This window comes from Acartia tonsa, chromosome 2, assembly GCF_053477335.1.
Source record: "Acartia tonsa isolate MP-2025a chromosome 2, ASM5347733v1, whole genome shotgun sequence".
In the NCBI taxonomy this organism is placed as follows: domain Eukaryota; kingdom Metazoa; phylum Arthropoda; class Copepoda; order Calanoida; family Acartiidae; genus Acartia; species Acartia tonsa.
In genome coordinates, this window is record NC_137261.1 from 6,034,833 (window position 1) to 6,062,729 (window position 27,897).

The window sequence follows — 27,897 nt, forward strand, 5'->3', positions numbered from 1 at the left end:
TTTATAGGCTAATATCTTAGATTTGATCACATATTTCTTGTAATGTTTCCCCTAACCAATAATCATATAATCTATTAACTCAATAATAGGTGCAGTGCAATATTATCTAATCTTTTCATCCTTGTAAAGATATATTGATACAAAATTTAAAAGATTTTCAAAAGAATGATAGTTTTTACTGATACAGCATATTCTATTTTACACAAAAACCTGTAAATATAAATATACGTTTAAAGTACAACAAGGACGTCTCATTGCAACAAGCCTTTTTTAAAGAATTCGGTTCATTAAAACAAAGTAAAACACTGGAGGGAGAAATGGTTAAATAACTGTATCTCCCCATCGCAACCTTTCTATTGGGTCATTGAAAATCACCAATGGTGTCGCTTATATTAACACAGCAAAGTAGCAGAAAATAATTTAGAAGCAGACAAAGAAGGTCTTTGAAAATGGAAGGGTGGTAATTTTATGTATATACATCTATACTATAGATATGTTTTCGGTTCAGTAGTTATAGAAATCTTAAACTTTAGACAAAAAACTCTTACTACTTTATATAATAGGATTACCTTATTTTGGCTGTCTGTAATCTGAACAATATCCGTTGTCAGGTTGAGAGCAGTGGCCAGTAATTTTGTTGCCAATAGCAGGGTTGTCTGTCTCACAGGTCCTCTGAAAATAGAGTTTAGTAATTTTGTTGCCAATAGCAGGGTTGTCTGTCTCACTGGTACTCTGAAAATAGAGTTTAGTAACTTTGTTGCCAATAGCAGGGTTGTCTGTCTCACAGGTCCTCTGAAAATAGAGTTTAGTAATTTTGTTGCCAATAACAGGGTTGTCTGTCTCACTGGTCCTCTGAAAATAGAGTTTGATAATTTTTTTGCCAATAGCAGAGTTGTCTGTCTCACAGGTCCTCTAAAAATAGAGTTTAGTAACTTTGTTGCCAATAGCAGGGTTGTCTGTCTCACTGGTCCTCTGAAAATAGAGTTTGATAATTTTTTAGCCAATAGCAGAGTTGTCTGTCTCACAGGTCCTCAAAATATTAGAGTTTAGTAATTTATTGCCAATAGCAGGGTTGTCTGTCTCACTGGTCCTCTGAAAATAGAGTTTAGTAATTTTGTTGCCAATAGCAAGGTTGTCTGTCTCACTGGTACTCTGAAAATAAAGATATTAACTTTGTTGCCAATAGCAGGGTTGTCTGTCTCACTGGTCCTCTGAAAATATGGTTTAGTAGTTTTAGCAAGGTTGTCTATCTTATGGGTCCTCTGAAAATAGAGTTTAGTAACTTTGTTGCCATAGCAAGGTTGTCTGTCTCACTGGTACTCTGAAAATAAAGATATTAACTTTGTTGCCAATAGCAGGGTTGTCTGTCTCACTGGTCCTCTGAAAATATGGTTTAGTAATTTTAGCAAGGTTGTCTATCTTATGGGTCCTCTGAAAATAGAGTTTAGTAATTTTGTTGCCAATAGCAAGGTTGTCTATCTTATGGGATCTCTGAAAATAGAGTTTAGTAATTTTGTTGCCAATAGCAAGGTTGTCTAATTGTTTAATTGAATAATTAAAAATCCCTTTTTCCTAATAATCTAATAACATTGCTTTCACTTAAAAATCCATTTCTACCCAGTATAAGTTATTAACTTATTATTAACTTAATTTAACTTAGTTTCTCTTCGAAACCTTATTAAAATGTGCTCGATAAGAAACGGTTTTCAGCCATACTAAAAATCATGTATAGCATTGTGTTACAAAATTTTCCACGAATATCAAAATAAAAATGGTAAAATAATGTCAGTTTTGTTAGCCAAGGCCTTCGCTCCCTCGAGTCTAAAAAAATGGTTTTATACAGGTTTTTAATATTACGTGACAAATTTACTGCAAAAAATAATAAAATTCACCTTATTAATTGAACAAGCTGATTGAGCCAATATTTAGAACTTGTGCTCTCACATACAACCTGAAAATGGATATAAAATATACGTGGATATAATGACAGGTTAAAGTCAGTGGTCAGTTCGTCCATCAAGTAGAAGGGGAAAGGGGGTCGTATGGAGGTCGTTATTCTAGCCAGCTACAAGTTATAATTATATATTAATCGGGTGTAAGATCCAAGTAATAATAAATCCATTAACCTGAATAAATAATCTGAAGCCCAGGCCAATCCCAACATAGCTTATCTGTAAAGGGAAAACCTTACAGATTTTAACCACTAAATCAAATCTATAGAGGGGTTAATTTTGTCAAGGATGCATATCAATTTATCGTCCATTGTCTTATCCCTGAATAATACCTGATCAACGCCAATGTCCAGCCAGAAGCTGACTGCGCCCTCGTTCTTGTCCATGGTGTCCCTGCTGAGGATACCAACAATTATACACTCCTCTCCACTGCTAGAATCACGGATATACCTACAACAAAACAACAATTATACACTCCTCTCCACTGCTAGAATCACGGATATACCTACAACAAAACAACAATTATACACTCCTCACCACTGCTAGAATCACGGATATACCTACAACAAAACAACAATTATACACTCCTCACCACTGCTAGAATCACGGATATACCTACAACAAAACAACAATTATACACTCCTCACAACTGCTAGAATCACGGATATACCTACAAAAAAGAATAGATGGTAACAGCTTATAAATGGCCGGTTGACTTAATAGAAAATGAATGAGGTAATGTTTTTTCTCGTATTCATTCGAATCCGGTGGATAGGAACCGGTTCTCATCCATACGAAAAAACTATGTCTAGCATCGTATTATATCCAGTTTTCTACGAATATAGAAATGTACAATCATAAGATTAAAACTAGTTTTTTTAGCCGGTGCCTTCGGCACCCCGGGGCTAAAAAAACTAGTTTTAATCTTATAATTGTACATTCTATATCCGCGGAAAGCCGTTTATAATACGATACGAGAAATATATAATACGATACGAGAAATAACTATTAAATGCCTAACATAGGGCCCTATCTAGCGGAGTCTACACCTGATACCATTACCCAGAGTTCCCATTATATCCAATCCTAAACTCACCTAAAGAAATGAACATACATCAGAAATCATACACCCCCTTATTTTCAATATCTTTCAAAATAAAGATGGGGTTTGGGGTTGGTTTATCTGTGCTCAAAGGGGTATTTTGTATGATTCATTAAAAGGTAATTTATTGTAGAGATGTTTTTCTTTTCAATTTAATTATTTATAGCTGCTTATATGTTTAAAGATAAAATAAAAATTCTCCATACTACCAAAATATTTCTAAATAAAAAAAATCATAGAAATGCCAAAAAAGGCATTAAACTGTTTTCTATTTACTGCAACCATAGATACACAAACTGAAATCAAGTAATTAGCTTTTGTATATTTAGTGTATACAAGCCAGAAGATTAAAATATTTCTCATCTAATACAGTTCATTGTAGTAAATGAAGCTTTTTTTAAATTTTAGATTTAAACTGCACAAATTGTGATAAAATACATATAAACCATTAAGACTTGTACTTATAGAAGCTCGATTATTTAGAAAAAATTAAAAAGGTTGTTAGAACTGTTTAAACAGAAATGTTTGTGAAAAAACTTGTAAGAATTGCCTATTATCAGTCTTACAGAGAAAAGGATTAGCTGTTAACAGAAGCAAGGGATAGAGCATGCTATGCATTAATAAATTTTAGCCTTCCCAAATTAAAGTAAAAAAAAGGGGGCGCGAGCTTATTGTAACTCTACTCACGGTGGTAGGGACCCTATGCAGATTTTAAAGTAGGTCTTTCAATTTCAGCCCTTAGCGTCGGAAATATAAACTCTGCCAAGTCGGTACAAAAGATCAGAAAGACGAAAAAAGTCCCCAATACTTAGCCTAGGTAGTTGTATGTGTTACCCATTTAAACTTAAACATTTATTCTGCTAAATAACATTACATTTTATTTTTGGACTTTTTGTCACTTTCTTAAATTTTAACATAACAGCATTGTACATACAGAAAGAGAAAATATGTAGTAAAAAGATTTTATTTGGATGCTATATCCCTTGGAACCTAGCTGTTACTAGTTTTAAAATATCCTTTTTCTGTCCTTAGTTTCTAACAAGAAAGATATTGTACAAACAGACATCAATGAGCTGATCCATACATTTTGGTGTCTGTGTTCCTTAGTGATATTGGCAGCAGCACTTGTATTCAGCCGGGCAAAAGCCTCCAAAGCAGCAGATTAATATAAAAAAACTATTATTTCTTAGCTGCCACTATCACTGGATTTTAATTCAGCCACTTTTAGCCGTAGCCAGCTCAAGAATTACCCAGCCTAAGCCACTCTGAGCTACACTCAGCTACAGCAACAGCCTATTAATTTAACGCATGTACAGAAGTTTATAAACAATTACCCCCACAAGAAAAGAGAAGATTTGTAGAAAATCATCTATACACGAAAGACATTAACTTTTCAGAAAAGAAAATTCTAAGGTAACAAGAAAGAAAAGATAACACAATAAAATAATCTTGATTATGACTTAAATTAAAACATTATGTATAAAGTAGCAAAAGACCATCCCAGGAAGCTTCCCTAAAAAGTAGAACTCAATCGGATCAGCATTTATCGATATTTTAGGTTACAGAAAAAAACGTATACTGTTTTTAATAGTATTGCTATTTTGTCCCCCAACCTTAAGAGAAGAAGTCTTAAATTGGAAAAGAAATATAGCTTAAAACCACCGCAAGACTTAGGGCAACTTTTTTCTTTTTTACACGTGGAAAAGTCTAGCTGGTGAACAGAAAATGATATATTATCCAAAACTCCTTCTTATCCTATCTCCCTTATTTACTTTTTACAAAAAAGGGGTGGGGCTGTTTCAACCTACAAGAAAATAGCTTAATACCACTGCAGGACCAGAAACTACATTTCCTAAAGAGTTTAGCCCAATCGGTTCAGCGGTTACCGAGATCTCATGCCTGAAACAGACTGACAGACAGACGGACTGATATACATAATTCTAATTTGTAATAAAGATATTGTGGTTCCGCCCTTAGCATATAGGGATTATAATGAGGGTGTTGAATTCCTATAAAAAAACGTTTAACAATTACGAAAACTCTGAAAATTAGATAATTAAAATTCAATTGAAAATTTTAATAATTATTTATAACAAATTCTGTTAAAAAAATGTTTTGAAAATACAAAAATCGGACACATTTGTATCAAATTAAATACGCGCAAGTAATCACAATGTATAGATTTTTATACTTTAATGTAAAGTATTAGTATACTTTGTTTTATGAACCAATTCGGTACTTATTTAGCTTAAAAGGTTGGTTGGTTTTAGACTATTTTATTCTAAAATTTAAGAAGTCTTCCTTGTGTAATACTAGTGGTTTCGTCCCTTGCCTAAAGGGGCTTTCATTGGGGGTGGTAAGGTGTCCTCCCTATTGTCGATTTTTGTTTTGAAAAAAGAATAATATTTGGATAACCTAGCCTTAATATAAACTTGAAGAGCACAAGAAAGTCAGCAACGCACGTACTCATGTTCAAAAGGTCAATTTTATGCGCATTTTCTTTAGTCATATGTAAATTATTTCCTAGTTATACTTTCCTGGATATGCGCCCAGCCATTTGATCCAAATTTCACAGTCCCAAAAATATCTTCTTATTTTATTTTATCAAAATATTTTGGATTCCAAGTTTTAAACATATGCAACTATTTTTTACGGCGTTGCTAAATATGTACATATATTTTACTTTAAGCCATTAAATATTTCACCTGCTAAAATTACAAGTAATTAAATGGCAATTATTAAAGTTATAAAGATATTAATTTAAGTACATCTGAGGTGGGGTACTTAAAAATGTAGAATCGGAGAATTGGCTAAAAACTAAAATAAAAATAGTTTAAAATCATATAATAGGTTTGAAACGTAAAGGAGGGTTCACAAATTATCTCAATTATTGGCTTGAAAAATCTTTAAAATACCAGAATCCAGGTTTATAGATTATTGTCCAATTTCTAGCCCTTCAGATTCCTAGTTACGTAACATATTTTCAAGGTTCTGGTACATTTTTAAGAAAAATGATATTGGTGATCCGGCTACCATTTAAAAGACTTCTAAAAGAATATGCCTTCACAAACATTAAACTAAGTTGAAGAAAGAAGGATAAACGCAGCAGGTTGTCTGCTAGAAAAAATTCTTTTTGAGTTGGATGAATTATTGTTGTCTAAACTTCGAGGATATTGAATCTATTTTTTAAACACACACATTAGCTATTTAGTGATATAGTTATTTATCGCATCATATTAAAAACAGCTTTCCACGGATATAAAAATGTACATCAGTTGTGTTAGCCCCAAGATACATGAAGCACGGGCTAACAAAACTGTTTTTAATATTATAATTGTATATTTTTATATTCTCAGAAAACTGGATATAATACAGTACGATACATGATTTTTCAGTATGGCTTAAACCGGTTCTAATCCAGCGGAAAATATATTACGAGGTGAAATGTTTATCTTTTTTTTTCATCCAATGATAAAAAAAAGATATTTATTCCATTTTTATCCTTATATTAATATTTATTTAATTTTGTAACATATTTTCTATTAATTTGTATGAAATGTCGAGACCAGATAGATGATGTGATGTCTTATCATAAGGAGAGTGGTTTTTCCACACGTTCCCCAAGGGGAAGTAAGAGAAATTGAACTGTAAATTACACTGGTACCCAAAGTTTTATAAAAGCGTTACTTTATTTGTTTAGTTATTTTATCCTTTCAGATCCCTTTATTCCCCTTACTGTGTCTGTAACTATGAATGGTCATGTTTTCATTGGTAAACATTTCTTTTTTTATTAGTAGCGAAGTTACTCTATAATTTGAAATGTCCGTCTGTCCGTATGTCTGTCTTAGTTTGGGGGAAACGTGATTTTCTCGGCTCCTGTAAAAGATAAAAGGCTGAAATTTTTTGACAACATTCCCATTATTAAGGAGCACAATTAACTATAATACATCTATGGCGGTAGGACCGCTTTTAAGCAGGTTTTAGGCTATTTTTGTATTTTTCAAATGTTTCTCCATATCTTTGGTGTTTATGGTCCGATTTCCAAAATTTTTACAGTTATAGTATCAAAATAAATTTCCTGTCGTTTCAAGAAAACAACTATGACGGTCAGACTGCCTTTAAGCAGGTTTTAGGCTATTTTTGTATTTTTCACATTTTTCTCCATACCTTTGGTGTTTATGGCCTGATTTCCAGAGATTTTCAGTTATAGATATCAAAATTAAATTTCCTGTTGTTTCAAGAAAACATCAATGCGGTCAAACTGCCTTTTTGAAGGTTTTTTGCTATTTTTATATTTTTCACATTTTTCCTCATATCTTTGGTTTTTATGGTTCGTTTTTAAAATTTTTGTAGTTAACAATATAAAAATTAAATTTCCCGTTGTTTTGAGCATCCAGTATGTAATTTACTTTGAACGTCAGTCTGTTAGTCATAGTACTGAAATATAAATATTAAGAAATTAAAAACAAATGTTGAAAAGGTTTCGTGATTTTTTCCTAATATACATGCTTTTGACACTAATATCTAAATTCTTATTTAATTGTTTGTGCTTCGCTACTTATGGATGTTGTCATCCTTGTTTAAATGAAAACTTCAGATATTTGAAAAAGATTTTGTTTTGTTTGATCCCCCTCAATTTTTACCCTTTTTTTCTCTACTCTTTTCTTTGCCCTCTATGTTGACCCAATTATCAAATTATCTATTTGTCAGGGTCCAGTTATTGAATTCTTAAGATTCAGACAAAAAATTCTTATGATAGGATGATAACTTACTTTATAAGAGCTTGGGGGTTATATTTGACACCAGATTTAAGCTCCAGAATGACCAGGTTCTGCCTGTCTTGTCTGTAACTTGACATACTTTCATCTGAACCCTGCGCCATTTATAAACATCACACATTGCAAACTAATTAATCAATTATCCTTATATAAAAGTAACAGGATGTATGTGTGTAGCGAAGCAATATGATTCTCCATTACAGTGAGGCTTCTCATAAGTCCAGTGGGAAGGTTTAATCCTATTTTTGGGGGAGGGATCCTCCACTCAACAAAGAAAATTATTTTTAATTTTACTGAAACACAATTTAATTATTATAGGCTAGAGGCGGAACATCTAATATTTCATAATAAGATTGGCTAAGTTTTGGAATTTTTTTTCTCAAAAATTCAATAAAAATGTTTAAAAGTTGGTGAGTATTTTTCTATGTATTGAAATTCTATACTAAGCCTTTTCAATATAAACTTCAAACAGTATATAGACAATATATTGTACTGTAATTTCATGGGTGGAGTTCACAATGGCGCTTATATTATTCTACATCCCTTTTCTTCCCCCAATTTGTAACATCTAAATTATTGTGCATTTTTTAAACAGCCCACTTAAATGTGAAATTGCGAAGACTTCCTATTTCTACATTGAATAATTAAAAATTGTTTTTAAAAGCCTTTAGTGGCAAAAAAATTAAATTCAATATAAAATGTCCATTGTCAAGTTACAGAAGTCTTCAAATAAAAGACACTCATACATCCTACTACTTTGCCATATAGACATGCAATTATTGCACAGAAATAAAGAAAATTATTTTCTAATACTTTTAGTCGAAAATAGAAAATCCGTTGACAATTGGTTAAGATATCGTAAAGGTACGATATCCTCCCAAAAATATTTCTAGAACTTCCTTAACATTTGAAGCATCATCTTCATTGTTAAGGAGAACCATATCGGCTCTGCGTTTAGCGAGATCTTTCGCTACATACAGAGACACATCCAGTTACTTTTATTTAAAGAAAACAGGAGGATAGGGACGACGACATTCCCCTTGATAAGATTAACCTTTGTAGGGTTCATGTTGGGTTAGATTAGGTAATATATCCAACTTGAAAATTATATGCGTGTGTTTTCCTGTAGACAGGTATTATTTAGGTCCAGACTTGAGGCAGCTTCTGACAGGGCTGACAGCTGGCTGCTGCTACACCCAGTGATCAGCAAACTTGGCAGCTGTAGAGGAAGCTGTAGGCTGCCAATATCAAAGTAATTGTGCTCATGTACCATCTGAAAATAAAAATTAAATTAAACAAGGAACCAAATTACCAGGGATCGTAAGGGATAAGACAATGGACGATAAATTGATGAACATTCCTAATAATAAACAGAGTTCCCCCATGCGTAGATTAAAATTTTGTTTTGAAAGTTGGAAATGTTTTATTTTATGCAAATATATTGAAAATAGTTCTATGTATCTTTATGAATAAGAAAAAACTACATTTTCTTAATATTTTATGTTCGATAATATTGTCTATATCTCGTATTTACATTAAACAGAGGCTTTCAAGAGTTGGGCAAGCGAGTCATATTCGTTGTGTATGATTACTTAGTTTTATACATTTCAATTAACCCTGTGGCTCAAAGAATATGGTTATTAGAAATTGGTTCAATTTTCTAAATTTTACATTTACAAGGGGGGAGGGGGGTTGCAATTATCCAAAATAGAAAGGGTACTTTTTTACTTTCCAACCTATTTCTCCCCTTAAACAAAAAGCTTTGACTTCTTTGTTGCGTCTACATATTTATATACGAAAGAACTTTTTTTATCTGCATTACCCTTTTTAACCCACTTTTATGTTTTTTATTCTTCTTTTAACTTTTATACCTAAGATCTCAACCTATAAAAGTATTTAAAACAAATTAGGCAAAATTTGATGATGCCTCTTAAAAGATTTTATGTTTAAAATGTGCTTGTATAATGGTAATAAGTTCCTTATATGATTTATTGAACTACAGATAAAAATGTGTTAATCCCATGAACAGAACATGATTTGAGTTTTCAAAATCATCTAAATCAAACTCAATAGCTGACATCACTAAATTTTCATTTTAATCATTTCTAACTTTGTTATTGTAAGAGAGGGAGGGGACATTGGATGGTAAATTTCACTAGTACCCAAAGTTTTATTCCCCTGTTATCTTATCCGTACTCTTAAAAACTTTGGGTACTTTTGTTGCATCATTATTGGTTAGTTCCCAAATAGTAGTGTCTAAACTTTTCCACTAATAATTTTGATTTACTAAAGGATTAATTTTGTTAATCACAATTGGGAATGTACATCAATTTATCGTCAAAGGCTCGACATCCAGAACCGCGAAAAGATGGTATTGATTTATTAAAGAAAAAGATGAAATCCAAGGCGCGAGACAAAGACAAAGAGAACCATTGAAAATTACAATTTTGGGTTAAGATTAAATTATATTCTAAAGATTAGAAAGTTAAAGTTCTTATAATTATACCTACAATAATTTTAACTTCTCAATTTTATTATAAATCAAATAAAAAATGTACTATCTAAAAATTTAAACTTTAAGCACAAAAAACATAATAAATAAATGTAAAGTAGAAATGTTGAATCTGTTAACACCTCCGACAATCTAATCATGACAATTTTATCTTTTATTATACTGCGCACACAATTCTCAAGAGTAAAGATACTAGGTAGGTTACTTGTTTATAAAATAACTAGTGGCTTCGCCCCTAGCCTAGCCCCTAGAAAATAGCTTAAAACCACCGCAGGACCAATAGGTATATACCCTGAAGAGTAGAATCCAATCGGTTCAGTGGTTACCGAGATCTTAAGGGACAGACAGACGGACAGACAGACATCGTTCTACTTTGTATTATAGATAATGAAAACATCCACAAGAAGCATGGGTATAAAGAAATCCCCAATGATGATACACAAAATCACGTTTGGACAGTCAACCTAATGAACCAACAAATCAAAATTCAAATGAGTCCCCAAAATTGTTAAGCAAACGAACAAGAAAAAGAAACTTTTGGGACTAGTGTAATAAGCCGCCCAATGTCCCCATGCTCCTTGCATAATTCAAAAGATCATTGATGAGCAAACCGAAGAAATGAGTAATAGAACATAATTCCAGTGTTTAAAAAATTATTTAGAAGGTAGAAAATCACGAGACCTTATTAAACAACTTTTTTATTGGGCTTTTGTAGCATGAGCGACAGATAGACTAAATAGGTAAATTATACACTGGATTAGCATTGGCAAAAACTTTTGCCGTCTATCTTTAATACCAACCGAGAAAATTATATTCAAGTAAAGTAAATTTCATTTCCTCCATAGTATAAAGTTGAAAACAAGTTTAACTAGCTTTGAACAAAAAAAAGATTAATGTAATAGTTATTTCTCGTATCGTATTATAAACGGCTTTCCGCGGATATAGAATGTACAATTATAAGATTAAAACTAGTTTTTTTAGCCCCGAGGTGACGAAGTCCCCGGCTAAAAAAACTAGTTTTAATCTTATGATTGTACATTTCTATATTCGTAGAAAGCTGGATATAATACGATGCTAGACATAGTTTTTCGTATGGATGAGAACCGGTTCCTATCCACCGGATTCGAATGAATACGAGAAAAAATATTACATGATATTTTTTATTTTTCATGGGATTTGTTTTTATTAAAAAAATATAGTAGGTTTTCTTAAATAACTCCCTCAGATCAAATGTTTTCCTAACATTAAAATTAGGATATTCTTTAGAAATGGATATAGGATATATTAGAAGCTCATTAATTAGTCAGTTCGTTCACCCAGCAGGAGGGGAGGGGATGGGAGGTAATGAAGAGGTAGATGGTTGGTATCGTTATTTTAGCCAGCTGCCAGTGTTACATGAAATTCTGGTGCAACATCCAAGTAACAATATATCGATTTCTTTAGAACATTTGAAAGCAAAATGACTTATGACTTATGAAAAATGAAAATGTTTAGTAAAAAAGCAAAAATTGAAAGACTGGGTGTTTTTTTTTGCAGTTATGCAATGTATTTCAATAGATCTATTCACTATTCAGCTTTAATTTTTACCAAAATGCGAAGGTGACATCCATAGGAGCGAACCTCAACAAAACAGACGGCAAACAAACATTGAACAACATGATAATAATTTTAAAACATATAAAAATTACATATTTAAAATGGACATACCTACTTTTTGATGTAAAGTTTAGAGTTGCAACTCTTTCCAAATTGTAACTGTCGGTTTCAGGTGTTATCGTGCATAGTTTGAAATTAATGTGACTATTCAAACTTGCTTAAATTTACTATCAGTGCCGTCTGTTTCGAACAAACGGACCATGATTGTATACTATCTTTGATGCTCTTTTTAACACGTGTAAAGTGTATTTCTCTCTTCACGATTGTAAATCATGTTTTGGGAAAAATAACACAAAAATAAACAAGGAGGAATTATCCAAAGAGAATGGATTTGTTATGAGAATTAATTCTAGTTAAAATAGGAAATAACTAAAATAAACGTAACGAAAGTATCTAGAATAGTTAATTATAGCATCGTTTTATTGACAACTTTCCGTGGATAGTAAGATGGAAAAGTAGAGATTAATAATTTAATTCCAGTTATATCAGCATGGGGCCTACAAAAATGGTATAATTTTTTTTTTACTCGTGGAAAATTGTCTATAATACGATAAGATACATATTTTTTTGTATTGCTCAGTACCGGTTCAAATCCAGCGGATATTTATCGGTTTGGGAGCCATGCATAATATTGTTTATTAATATGCCAACATTGTCAAAACTAGTGGCATTCTATCCACATAAAACGGTTATGTCGACCACAAAGCAGCATCAAATTAGAACACAGTAAAAGCGTCGGACTGATTATGACGTAAAAAAAAATTAGCCAATGAGAGGCCATTATTGACCAATGGTAAAATTTATAGTGGCCTCTCATTGGCTAATTTTTTTTTACGTCATAATCAGTCCGACACTTTTACTGTGTTCCTTTCCGATAAAAATATTTTCCAACTACTCGAGAAGAAATTGAGTTCTTCATTTTAGGGAAGTTTTATCAATTGTTAATGTCCCTATAGGCTAGTGACGTAGCAGCTAGATTATAATTAAACGTTTTAGATCATTATTTACAAAAAATCACACAATTTGTGATATATAATCTAATTGTCAATATTTTCATCTCATTAAAAAAATGTAAAATGTCATATAGATGGAAAAATCCAAAGTACTGCTTTTTTCAATCTCAGCAATTTAACTAGCTGAAGATTATTGTCTTACTAGAAATAGATTAATAGTTTTAAAAGAACGAACCAAAAATCTATTTACAATTAAAGATTGTTGTCTACTAGAGCTTACCATAGGTTCATATTATATAAATATGTAAACGAGTAGGTCAGACAATGGCATCCATAAGAGGGGTGTCAACAACACCCTAAACTAAGATTTTTAGGAAAAAATGCTCACCTTTTCTCACCCTATACCCCCCCTCCTGAATAACCGTTAAACTGAACCACCAGATCTTATTTTGTACAAATCTTTAAATTTCTAAAAAATGTGCTACTATTATAGGAGGGTTTTAAACAAAGACACGAACCAATTTATAAATATAATAAAAATAACATTGGAAGATTTTTACAAATCTTAGTTTTGACGATCCATCCAATTTTGTGATTATTTTTTTCAAAAACCCACCTCATGTCCAACTAGCTTTTTATGGGATCCTGATTGATTGAAAAAGGAGACTTGTTCAATGATTATGTTTATCATGTACTCTAATAAAGTAAAACTTGTAGCAGGCTAAAAAAAACGAACGCTCTTCCCATCCAACCCTACCCATTTCATCAACCCCCGTCCTACTAGATAAACGAACTGACTATTCATGATGTCCATGTTACCAACCAAAATTGACGACAACTTTACCCCTGTCAATGATATGCACGTATTTTCTACATCCATCTATGGCTGGATGCGTTATTGTTTTTATCTATTTACCAAAGATTTTCTGACGTAGAAAAAAAATATTGGTTTAGAATAAACTATCTCTCTATTCCAAGTAATCTTATATGTAAGATGATATTAAAAATATGACGTGTATCTGTAAACACATGTATCCTGTATGTAAAAGGGTCCATTCATTTTACTATGTTGAAGTACAGAAACCGAACCATATAAAGGATAATTACAGAATAGAATTTAGTCTTTGAAACTAACCTTTTTATAAATTAAAATAAATTCTTAGAGAGTTTTTGTCTTTAATACTAGCGGCTACGCTATTAAAAGTCTCCAGAGCCAAGCTATTGGAGGGGATGGTTCGTAGGTCGATCCTCCACTTTCAATTAGAGTTCTTAAAAGTTCTTTTTTTTAGGAGGTTAAGGTTGTAGGGAAGGGGAATTGGTTGTTATTTATATCCAGAGGGTGATTTCTCTTGGAGGTTGGATGTACTCTCCCTCATAATTATCAACCTTCCCTGGACCCAGGGCAAGCATCACTGTAAAGGAGATTCATATTGGTTCAGGGGTTAGCGAGATCCTTCGCCAAAGACAGACAAAAAACCAGTTACTTTTGTATAAGGTTTCTGTAATCTAACATGATAATATCCATGGGTTCTTTAATATGTTTGTATGTAAGAACAAGACATGTGATCTTATAATTGTGTTGCTAAGCAATAATATTATTTTTCAATGAGGAGTTATACATGAAATATAAATTTGGGGATTTATAAAGAGGACTCTCTGTTATTTAAGGGACAACTTTTCTTGGGAAGTTGGTGGTACCTTCCATAAAAATATTCATAAACCTGTCAACGACCCATAAGAACCAACGTTTTAAAGGAGAAACATTTGGGTCCAGTGGTGAGCAAGATCCTTCGCTAAACAAAACACAGACAGACACACACCGTATCCTGTCCTAAAGCATTGAAAAACTATAGTCGCAGTCATAACAAACCATGAGTGTTTGTGGAAGCTGAGCAACTTGGAGGAAGAATTTGCCAATCTCAACCTTTGCCAACCTCAACCAACAGCCGTGGCCTCCCTCAGTCGCGGCCACTCTTAGCTACAGCCGCAATAGATTATCAATACATTTTAAAGTTCTGTCAAATTATTGAGAAAATATTAATGAAACAAAAACGTGCATTTTAATAATCGCATCACATTATAAAGTTTGTTTTTGCTAATTACAATATCTTATATTTCATTTACTAAGCAAAACATTAATTAAATTTATGTAATTTCTAAACATAAATTATGATTATAAAACAGTTCTTAGTACAATTGTATAATTGAAAATAATAATTTTGAATTACATAACATGTATCATACTGTGATTCCAGACAAAAAAAGTTGAAGATTGCTAAACTTTGACCACGGTCTAGGTCCATTTGGATCCTTTTTGCAAGATATTATGCATTAAAAATTTCAAATACATTTCTTACAAAGAGATTTGTTTATGTACTTACTTTTTAAAAACAATTTATTTTAGTAGACTATGATTTTCACTCAAATTTATATTAAGTACTCTAATTTGTTAAGCCGATCATCTAACTTAAACTTAAAGCACAGGGTGATATGTGGACTTTATCCTTTATGACTATAACTAGCGGCTACGCCCCTAGAAGCCTCTGTGGGCACTGGTAGGAGGGGGAAAAGTCGACCTCATCCAATTTTAAATTTTAGTTTAAAAAGAGTTAAGAAAATATTTTTGGGGGGAGGAGGGTGAAGACACCCTCTCCAAAAATAGTTTAAAACCTTCCCAGGACCTATAAGAAGCTTCAATGTAAAGGAGAACAATATCGGTTTAGCGGTTAGCGAGATCCTTCGGGACAGACAAAAAACGCTTACTACTTTATATAATAGGATGACCAAAATAACATTAGCAATTTTATTTTATAGAAATATTTAACAAAAAACAATCAGAGACTGTAGGTTTTTCAAATAATAATAAACTTCCTTCAGTACAGAGAATAACAGATATTAAATTTGGCATGTATTGTTGTCTAATGAATAACTATATTATCTAAAATTAAGTGTACACAGATAGGTTCTATTTAACACGGATGACAACATCCATGAAAAGACAGTTCAACAAATTAACTGCTTAACTTAAAATATTGTGCCTTTACGTCTTTGAAATCATTAATCTATCATTAATAGTTTTCATGAAAATTGATGCCTTTTTAAAATGAAAAAAAAAGATTACTCTCCTTTCGTTTACAGTCACGAAAACCTTAAAACTTAAAGAAATTATATTGTCCGCTAAAATTACCTTAATAACACAAAAAAATAAAAGAGGGATGGTACAACCTCCCATTTCTGGTATATTTATAAGCGTAACTAACTAACAAACTAATACTAAAAACGGACAGACAAACTGCTTGAGTACAGTAGCTATGCTTTCATTAAACAATGGCCCATTAGAGTCAGTAAACGGAATATTATTTTCATATATATTATATTAAATTATATGTATCCTATTTATTGTAGTGTTTTAAATAAATTCATGTATGCTTATGACATTTAAATTAGAAATTTAATCAATTTTATCTAATTTTAAATTACTATTCAAATTAAAAATTAGATAATTTTTGTTTAATTTAGATAAAACCTTATTATATAACAAGTATAACAGCTTCCTTTTAAAAAGCTTAACCAATCAGATAGTCAAACAAACGAACAGTCTTATTGAAGAATTCATTAGAATTGTTAAATTAGTATAAAATTAAATCAATAATGTAAACTAATACACTGTCTGGTTATGATAATAGATAGTTGCTGTGTTTGAATGTTTCTCATTTTATAATAAAAAAAGTAGAACTATATTTGTCTATCTGTTAAGATATCTGTAACCGCTGATTTTTAGAGAATTTACCTACTGGTCACACTAAGGTTTTAGGCTATTTTATTAATGGCTATGACAAATTAAACCTCTGTAAAAATGGACATTTCTTCAAATTTTTAATTTAATAGAAAAAAAAGGAAGCTACTGATAAGACACGCTTACAAGCATAAAATTGTATCTGGGGCAGCTCGTAAAAACGCAATGGCGATAAAGTGATACATAAAAAAGTAATAGCATTAAATATAATATGAAAAAATATGCTTTATAGATTTAAAAAGTATTTTCATAAAATAACCAATTTTTCTCAAATGTTTTAAATAATTTTAGTCAAGGATTTAATTAAATTTACATCTAATAATTAGTTTAGCTGACAAAGATAATAAATCCAGTACTAGGAATATCATCAATAAATCCAAGTGATTTTCAAAATACTAGAGAAATTAAAACCCATTAACAATGCTATTTAAAAATACTTTTACCGTACGAAAATATTTGAAAGGAAAGATACTTGATTTCATTTATAACTGCGAAGTTTGGTTCTTTCACGTAGACCTAATTTTAGACCACCAAAACCACCCTTTTAATTAAAAATATGTATATTTTCTAACCCTGCGGGCCTAAAGGGATACTATCCTTCGGAGCTCTTCTAACATTTACTTAATCTAACCTAGCCTAAAATAAACATTTAATCCTTTTTTTTATCGAAAAAAGTTGGTCTACCAAACTGTGTTTTTTTTTATGGTAATATTTCTTTTTAAAAAGTGTTGTTTCAAATAATGATCCAAAAATTTGCATACTTGTAATAACATAAGATTAGTGTGGGCCGACCAATGGTTATTATTACCTATTTAAAGTATGGGATTAACTACATAAAATATTTCAGCTCACAAATCAAATTTAAATCAAGCAGATACTCTTTAAACTTTGCTAATTGGTTTTTCTGTAGGCATACAAAATAGATAATTGTTTACATTTTTAAAAGTAGTTCAGCAATATAATTTATCTTAAGAGGATTAAAAACCCTTTTTTTGTGTGATGTTTTTTATGCTAAAAGTATTTTGCTGACTTCATTCCAGAATTTATTGAAAGAATTTGGATAGAAGGCTTGAAATAGATAGAGGGCTATAGATTTAAATCTGATCTAAATTCATTGGATGCATATGGAGAGTAGGTTTAGTGTCTCCAGTAAGAATGTAAGGAACACTCCATGAATAAGATTTTGTGTCTCCATTGGCATTAAAATTGATACTTCAATTAATTATAAGAACTGAAGGGATGGTCAATGGACTATAATTTAATGCAACCATCAATTTGTTAAAACAAAGTTAATCCCTTTTTAGATAAAATTATTGGTGGAATAGTTAGGACACTTTTGAGTTTTAAACATCCTTCCTAAATAAAATCTGAAATAAGTTAACTTTTTCTTTTGAATGAAACTTTATATTAGATTAATTAAGATCCGACAAAATAAGATAAAAGCATATATTCTAAATATTATTTAATTTCAACGTAACAAATAAAAAAAAACAAAATAGCAGAGCCTTCTTTTAAATTGTGCTAGTGTGTAGTTGCTCTGAGATTTTCTATATATGGTCATCCTATATTGTATTGTTCTATTCCAACACAATACACCATAAAGACGCAGCAATATACTATTACACCTACCATTTAAATACAAATAAAAGCAAGGTCGTTTAATTCCAATAAACGCGAAACTATTTCTTAAAATTATGCTTATCTGAAAAGTAAACTATTTAAACCATAGAATTAGTCTTTTAGTAATGAGATACATGTAAGATATTAGTAAAAAACTTTATTTCTGAATTAAATATTCTATTAACTAATTGACACCTTTTCTTTGACTTGCTTTGTTCGGTTTCATTTCTTTGCTTAGCGGTACTTAGGATTTTGTCATCGTTGTTTACAATATTTTTTTAATGGATTTTCATCTACATAATTTATAGTCAGGGTAAATGCAAAAGGCTATCAATTCAACCACTTTTAAGGCATTACAGATAAATGACAGTTTTAAGTATTTCGTTTTTTTATCATATTACCCTATCCATTAAAATGAATTACAATATTAATATATCACTGAAATTAGTTGCGTGCACTGCGATTCACCATGGAGGTGTGACACCATCAGGGGGTGAAATAAGGGCAAGGTTTTAACTTTAACCGAACACAACTGATTGAAATGGCTTTACTTATTTAGGAGTATATTAAACGTTTTAAATCATAGTTATGCTCTTTTTGCTGTATGCCGCCGAAAACTGATAAAAATCATAATATTTATACCAATTTGTCGGCCTTTGCCTTTGGCCCCTAGGGGCCAACATAACTGCTTCTAATCTTATAATTTTTTAGTTTCCTACCTGCGGAAAGCTGTCTATTAACCGATAACCAATTTATCGGCCTTTGCCTTTGGCCCTTACAAAACTGCTACTAATGTCATAATTTTTTAGTTGAAAAAATGAAATGCTATGAATTTTATTGCAGTGCTACGCTACAAGTTCAGGTGAAAACAAGTTTGACAGTAATGTTATCTATATAAGCTAGCTAAATAGTACAAAAAATATTCCAATATCAATCAAAAATATAATGTATACAAACATACAATTATTATGACAACATCCATAGGTAGCGAAGCTCTTAAATGAAACCATATTTATTGAAAATTATGAATGAGAGAAAAAATGATTTACTAACTCTTGCACTTTGGTCAGGGAATATTCACAAAAAAATAAAAATAAACTCTTCTATTTAACAGCAAGTAAATAAAATTTTATCCACGATAAATTCATTCTCATGATGGCCTAATGGATTAACATTATACCAGCCGAATAAATTCAATTTCTCCTACATATAAGCCCTAGTTATATGGTAGCTTCGTTATGAAGAATAATTCTGAAACATGCGTAAATGCCCGTATAACATGTTTTTTTTTCTTCTCTATATTTTGTAATGATGTCATAAGTATTGAAAATCAATGATAAGTAATTACTATACTTTTACATTACATAGTAGACAAGAAGAAAATATTTTTCCTCCATTAGAACTAGTAAGGGTTAGCTTTAATAAAACTTGATGGAAATATGTAGAGTGTAAACTTATTCAATACCTGAAAATTCCAGCTGTCTATCATGTATAGGGATCGAAAATCATGAAAACTTAAAAATCTAGGAATCGATCTAGCACCCCAACCCGTAAAGGCATCTTAATAAAACTTGATGGAAATATGTGTAGAATGTGAATTTATTTAATCCCTGAAAATTCCAGCCGTTTATCTTGAACAGGAATCGAGAAAATTACAAAAACGTGAAAATCTAGGAATCGATCTAGCACCCTATTTAATACACAGCTGGACAAAACAATTCATAGATTAGATGAGCATATGCCATAGTAATCTTCACTAGAAATTTCAGCTGTCTATCTTTAATAGGAGCCGAAGAAATCACGTTTCCCCCATAGCGTCACGGACTAACGGACTGACTAATTAAATCTTAAAATGGCAGTTGGTTGGAAATCTTTAAATATTTCTAGTCCTCATATATGAAATTTGAATATTAAATTTCACTAGCTGGTTTAAAATTATGAGTTTGTTTTGGACACAAAGTTAGAATGTCAATAACTTAATATGTTTTTACAATCAAAAAACATACCTTTTCATAATCAAAATCTCTCAAAAAAATCGGTTTAACTTCTGTGACAAACGTAAAATCCTGGCAGCAAAACTAGGAAACTAATAATTTTACCGGTTTTTTACTATGAAAAGGATTTTTTTATTGTAAAAATGTATACATATTCGTTATGATGTAAAGAAATATTTTTTCGACCTTCCAACTATTATAATACATATTATATTTGACATAAATGTACTTTACTCTAGTTTTATATACTTATTTTTTCTATAATTAGGGTCGGTCCTTCCGTCAGTCCGTCCGTGAAAGTTAGCTCTTTTACCGAGTTTATGCAGGTTAGAATTGTTCTATTGATTTAAAATTTTGCATAGTGATGCATGTAACGATTTAATGTAACGTAAAATTATTTTTGTACGACTTTTGTACATTTATAATCTGATTATTCAGTTCTGACACTCTCCAAGTTTTAATGTTCGTTTGACCTACCATTTCAGAGCTTCGCTTTTATGAATGTTGTTAATCACTACTTTAATGTTTCAATTGTAACTTAATTTCAAAAATCTTAATTTACATTTCGAAATTTAGAATTTTAACTGGTTTTCCTTAGTTCTTTTTAAAAATATATAAAATATTTTATACTTTTTTATTTTCCTGTCTGCAGAAACTTGTCTTTATTACAATGCAATGATAGTTATTTATCGCATTTAAACCAGTTTTGTTAGACCCTAGGGAAGGCCTGGGCTGACAAATTTATTATTTTTAATTTAAAATTTGTGGAAAATTAGAATCCAGAGGATACTAATCGGTTTCGAAGTCGTAATAAAAATAAAGATAATATTTTTCCTTTTTTCAGCCTCATGTGATCGTGAGCTCTAAAACAAATTGTTGTGTTGATGTTAAGAAAGATTTAATATTGATTTTTACCAAAACTGCCATAATAAATTAACCTCTGCGGTGTTGGACAATTCCAAAAACAAATATGACAACATCCATAAAAGCGAAGCTCTGAAACGGTAGGACAAGCAAAATAATAAGTAAATTTGTTGAAAAACTGCTTGATACAGGATAATGTTTATTGACATACTTACATTTTTAGGACTTTATTATAGAGTTGCTTCGCATATAATATTGTACTTTGTTGTCCCAGGAATCATTATACCAAAAATCAGGCCAATCGGATAATTAGGTCACATACAAATTTGTTGTTAAAAATGTAAAAAAAATCAATGATTATAGAGTTGCTACGCTTTCTAACTCGTACCTAACTTCTACAGGAATCACCATGCAAAGTTTGAAATCGATAGGACAATTCTAACATGCCTAAATCAACCAAAAAAAAGCTATCCGTTCAGACGTACGGACGGACCGATCCTAATTATAGAAAAGCTTCGCTTTTAAAAATGAAGTAAATAAACATTTTTATATAGAAAGACGCAGGGATCTCAAGAGATAAGACAATGGCTGATAAATTGGTTTACATCCCCAATGATAATACACAAATTACCCCTTCTTTAGATAACAATTAGTGGTTTAAACGTTTGAACTCTTAACTTAATGAACCTGCCAATTACAATTCAATAAAAGGCCATAAAGTTGTTGAGCCAAAGAATAAGAAAATATTATAATAAAACTTTGGGGACTAGTGTAATAAACAGCTCAATGTCGCCCCCCTCAAAGACTTGTATAATATCTAATCAACACACAGTATTGAAAATACTAAATGATTCCTAATTTGACAATTAATGTTGAAAATTTATGATTTTTAAATAATGTCACTGATATTTATGATATTTTTATTTGCTCATTAATTATTTTTTTTATTATGTATTACCCATTATCTTTATTTACTAAACTTTTAATTGTCAAGAAAGATAATACTTATAAAATTTTAAAAAGTGGACTTAAAATCGTAGTAAATTTTTAAAAAAAGAAAAGCTAAAGATAAGGGGGCTCGAACCCTGCGGGATCATGTTCTTACAGGATCATTTCTCTTCAATTTTCACTAATGAAAAAAAATAATTAAACTTTTTTAAATTCAATATCAAATGATTTAAAACTACTTAAATTTTTTTTAAAAAACGGACAGTAAAAAAAAAGCTTGAAAAAGTGGGCAATGAAAGGGTCAAAACTTTTTATCACCCCGGGATTTCCAAAATTAAAGAAAACTTGAATGTTTTAAACCAAAAAGAAAATAGAAGGGGTATTCTAAAGATTTTATATGTCCCAACTGTGGCTAAAACGCATTTAAAAAGTTAAAAATTAGTTTTTTTGGAGGGATATTTTTTCCATCGTCGGGTAGGTAAGAAATACCAGTAAAATTTATATTTCAATTATTTTTAAAATTACCAAAAAATTGTATATGAAATGAAACAAGAATCTTGGCCCTGAAATTTTCCGAGACTGAATATTTAGATTTAAATCTAATCTTTTAGTGAATCTAACTTTATCTACTCGTAAACATTCTACTAGGGCTCGGCAACTGCGCGTGAAATGTGAATGCACCGTCAATTAGAATTAGGATCTCGAAAAGTGTGGTTTCAAATTGATTGTACTTCTAAGGGAAACTTTATAAATGTCTTTGAGTGGTGAAAAACCTAGTATTCAAAATTGTAATACGTCTTTCGCTTAATTTGTGCCTTGTGCGCGGCTGCCAATCCTTGTATTCTACAATATATAATAAAATTCAGTTTTGACCATCCAAGACTTGTAACGAAATCAAGGATGAATAAACACTTTGGTAGCGAAGCTCAAATATACAATTTACATAAAAGAAAACACATACCCTATATCGGTTTTTTCAGCAATTTAATTTTTAAAAAATTGAAATCTTTTATCCAGTCTTAATTTTTTCGATTTTTCCGATTATGACGACCTGTAAGGGCTGCTCTGAAAAAAAACAATACTCTAAACTAGGACGTCACTGGACATACAAACCAGGAAGTATACAATAGATATAGAGCAGCTTTGCAACTAAACAATTTCAATTTAAACTACAACACAAGTTTTTATTGCCTACACTACTTCCAAACGTAAATAAATCACTACTTGAAAAATTATCAATTTTTAAAATCTTTTAAAAATTTAAATTTGGTTCTGACTTTAAAAAATGTTGAATAAAATATGAAATAAAACATCACATGATACAAAATAATTATTGAAAATAATTTTCAATATATTTTATGCTTTATTTTAAACTAGTTTTGGATATAAGTCAATTTAAATTATAAGAGGTCTAAAAGTTTTTTTTGTAATTTTTAAGATCAAATTACGTTTAAATGAAAGAGATTTTTTTAAAAATCATTCATAAACAGCTCATTTTTTTCATGCTTCTAATATTTCATAATATTTTTAAAAAAAATTTGTCCTATACAAAGCCAGTGTGAATATAATTTAAGCTGTCAAAATTTCAACATTGCTTTGAGATATGCATTCTTTACAGAGGAGCTCACACGGTTTAAGAAATAGGAAAATTGAAGAATTGCATAGAACAAATTTTTGAATTTTCACCATGGTGTTAAGTATCGAATAGTATTATAGACAAGTTATCGCGGATAGTAAAATGAAGGTTAGAGCTAGCAAAACGGCGATTAGTTTTTTTATTTTTATTTGAATATTCGTGGAAACTTGTATGTAAAAGGATTAAGCGGTATGGCTCACACCTGTTCTTGTCCAGCGGATATTAACCGGATTTGTAGCCATAGTGGAAAAATAGCTTAACTTTCTAATAAAATCTTATGTGTGTGCTATATTCTAATCATGAAATACTTTACAATTAAAAGCAATTTAAAGATGTTAATAGTTATTTATTGCATCGTATTAAAGACAGCTTTCTGCGGATATTAAAAAGTCAAATTCTAAGATTAAAAACAGTTCTGCCTAATGCCCGGGCTAACAAAACTGATATTATCCTGTGATTTTTTATTTAACATTCGTGAAAATTGTCTGAATACGCTGCTATACATGATTTTTCAGTGTGACTGAGAACCGGTTTTTATCTAGCGGATTTTTTAAAATAGTTGCATAGAGTTGTAAAGTATGAAAAAATCATATTTTTTATTTGATTTGCCTCTCCTCTATCCATGGGTGTGTGGAGCCAGACTTTTTTTCAATTTCTTTTGATTATTATTTAGCTTGATGTTGTTGATATATTCTTAATGACATAATAATCATTTTAAATGTATATAAATTGCATAATACTTTGGAAAAAAGAAGAGCTCAATGGCAGATAAATCAATCTACTCCATTTTCTTCATACTTGCAAGGTAATAAAATCTAAGATTAGGCTCTATAAAAGTGTATAATATTCAAGTTTTCATACATAGAAAACTACATAGTAAAAATTTAAATTATTTTGTCTTAATAATATAGATATTATTATTGCACTATAAAGGGAAAAAAGGCTTGGATCAATAACTGTTTTAAAAAAATACACACTACTTTTTGTTTATTTCTAACAAATTTGTACTATTGTATAAATGATAATATGTAAACTGACAAGGATGATAACAACCATTGTTTGCAAAGGGTGTCCCATAGTGCAGTGGTTAGCGCACTACACTGTGGTTGGGAGAAACCGAGTTCAAGTCCCCACATAGACTTTGCACTTGGTTGACAAATGCTGTCGCAATTTGTCAGATTATGATCACGCAACCTTCCCTAAGATGCCCTAGGGTTGTAAGGGGGGAGATTTGTAGGAAGTTAGGATTCTACAAATCAAGCAGCTCTAACCATGCTTTCCCTCATCCATGCTCCTCGTATGAGAGTGCCATTAATTAGGGTGGCTTAATATGGAACACCTGCCAAAACTCTAGGGCTGGGTGATGTAATAATTGAGTAGCTTCCACGAGAATTGCGGGTCAGCTTGTAATGTAACATAGAATACAATCAGCTGTGCGCGAAGCTTACCAATTTAAGATTGGCCAAAGGATTCTCACTTCCAGTCTCCGTGTGCATCTGAGTCCTAACTTCAGAGAATCATGGCTACAACTACAACAACAACCATTGTTTGCAAAAAACAAATGAAAAAATACCAAAATACTAAAAATCTTATATAGCAGCCGAGAAAATTACATTTTTCTCTTAAAAGTCAATTTTCCTAATCAGCGTTAGAGAATATCAAAGTTTATTGTTTGATTTTTTGCTATTGAAATCTTTACAAATCATTCCCACTATGTATCTCAAATAGCATCCAAGAACATCCATTTACACATTTTTTTACAGATAGAAAGTCAGCTGGACAAAAAATTGTTAGTTGTTAAGCAGCGTCGCTATTAAAAATGAAAAGCTAAATTGAACATGTCACGAAAATCATCTTATGTGTTTTTTATCCATCAGGGTGGCCGCAAAATAAAAAAAATATTTGGGTAAGATTAGTTTTAAACTAGGAATATCATCTTAATAATTGTAATTCTCGCATACAACTGATAAAATGTTTCACCCAGCGGGCTAATAACTCCCCCTTAGGGTGTTACCCTATCCCCTATCCTGACCTTGGAGGAAGGTATTGACCAATAACTGAGGACTTTAATAACAACATAAATTGATGACAAAATTACCCTGTCACAACATCTACGCATTCTATATCCATTGTTACAAGTTCAGACATTTTTTTTTTTTGATATTTAATTTAGACCACTATTGATTCATTCATCTTATGTTTTTAATAACAAAATATTAAAAACAGATTTTTTATCAAGTCTGAAATACAATTCAGGGTTCGATATTGTACATCATCTGTACTTATATTTGTGATTGTTATAGTTAACATAATGTACAGAACCATGTATTAATTTAACTTTACAAGGTACTAATAGGAATTCCCTTCGTATTCCCGACTTGATTCACAATTCTTTTTATTAAGATAATAATAATATCCGTTTTGTTAATAAATTTTTGCTATTAATACCAAGACAGACGTAAAACATCCTTTTTAAAAAAAATTAATAATCAATCCTTTTTATCAAAGAAAGAGAAAATTAATTATTCTTATTCGATTTTTAGCAGTTGAACTACTCTATAAGTCTAAGCTAATCCGTCCAATAACAATCATTTTTCGGTTGCAAAGAGTTGTTTGAGGGTTACAATTTTAATTTATCGAGATAAAAGTGAGTGATTTATATGGGATAAGCTTTTTAAACTTTCTTGTTTAATACCGATTTCAAATGCTATTGATGATAATTTGGTAGCCCTTACAGATTGGTGCACAAACACAGATTACACAAAAAAAAACCAAGAAAACAAGGATGACTAACCTTTCCATTTGGCGGAGCCAGGTTCCAGGAGAGATCTGCCTTATCCAGCTGCTTAAACCCAGAGCCAGATATTGAGTTGCGCCTACAAAACATTTTCACATGTTTAAATTAAGATCATTTGTATTGTTATGTTTAAAATCTGAAAAATATTTTGTTTTCTCTAAATTACAAATTGATAAGTCAGATTAAGGTTCTGTTCTCTTAAGATCTCGCTAACCACTGATTGAGTGCTTTGTTTGTAGATTTTAGGATGTTCTGAGTAAAATTTAACATAAAACTTTCTTTCTTTTTATAATTATTTAATTTCGTCTGCAAAGGGCATAATTTAAACATTTACTTAAAACTTTTATTTTTAGCTAAAATATGTAAAATTAGTATAGAAACTACATTGGTATTTGTATTGAGTTCCCCTTTCCGGTAGAGCTCCATGTTGGTTCTGGGCATAAAACAGATAAAGCTACTTTAAAATTATATAATTTTTTTGCTTATTATATTTAAAATGTCTAGAATGTTAATAATAAGACTTCCAGAAGACAACTGAGAAAATAATTTTGTACAAACTTTTTGTGCAAAAAATATCAAAGTATCAAATAACATCTTTGTCTGGTAAGAATTTATAAAATGCAAAATAGTTGGGGTTTAAATGTAATTTAACCCTCCCAGATTCTTTACAAAGAATATGATAATCCTTATTCATTATTTTTCACAGCGTAGTTTCTCTTGTAAAGGGATAAATTTGCTGTCTTCACGAATGCCAGTTCTTAATTGATAAAGTAAAAAAAGGATTGCAACATCCAAAAGTAGCGAAGCTCCAGAGATAAGGATCAAGCGGACAAAGTGAGTAGTAAAGTAATTGCTCACTGTTATGATTATGGAAATGGTAATCATCACAAGAACTTTCAGACACCCATCTTTATTAACAGCAGAATTAAAGATAACATTATTTCTTAGAATGAACCGAATCTATCAAAATTAATAAATAAACTATGAGTCCAATTTAAAATTATTAGACATAATTTATCAAAATTTTGTAAAAGTTTTATTTATGGTTGTCCTTATTTGCAAATTATTTTTCTTATTTTTCAATCTAGTTTTTACTTTTGAAATTGATATATATCTTTGAATATATATGGCTTGACATTAAAATTTATAAAAAAAACATCCGAAGCATAAAAAGACACGTTTAAAACGGGGGGGGGGGGGGGAGGCTTAATTTATTCTCCATATCTCCCTCAAAATAGCATGGATCAATAATGAACATTCGGAAAATTCTAGAATGATCTGTCTTTTAT

At 30.8% G+C, this 27,897-nt stretch overlaps 2 protein-coding genes across 2 annotated transcripts in view; both read right to left on the bottom strand.

The window, feature by feature from the left end:
• Window positions 1-27,897, bottom strand: part of LOC145334989 (uncharacterized) — a 155,809-nt gene that overhangs the window by 63,816 nt on the left and 64,096 nt on the right. The window lies entirely within an intron of this gene.
• LOC145334972 (high affinity cAMP-specific and IBMX-insensitive 3',5'-cyclic phosphodiesterase 8A-like) overlaps window positions 1-27,897 on the bottom strand; it is a 108,304-nt gene that overhangs the window by 23,509 nt on the left and 56,898 nt on the right. The window contains exons 3-8 of the mRNA XM_080180618.1: window positions 26,606-26,687; window positions 8,955-9,105; window positions 7,827-7,926; window positions 2,285-2,402; window positions 1,893-1,951; window positions 570-672 (exon numbers count right to left, since the gene is read on the bottom strand). Of these exons, the coding sequence (XP_080036744.1) occupies window positions 570-672; window positions 1,893-1,951; window positions 2,285-2,402; window positions 7,827-7,926; window positions 8,955-9,105; window positions 26,606-26,687 (613 nt within the window). The remainder of the gene's footprint in view (window positions 1-569; window positions 673-1,892; window positions 1,952-2,284; window positions 2,403-7,826; window positions 7,927-8,954; window positions 9,106-26,605; window positions 26,688-27,897) is intronic.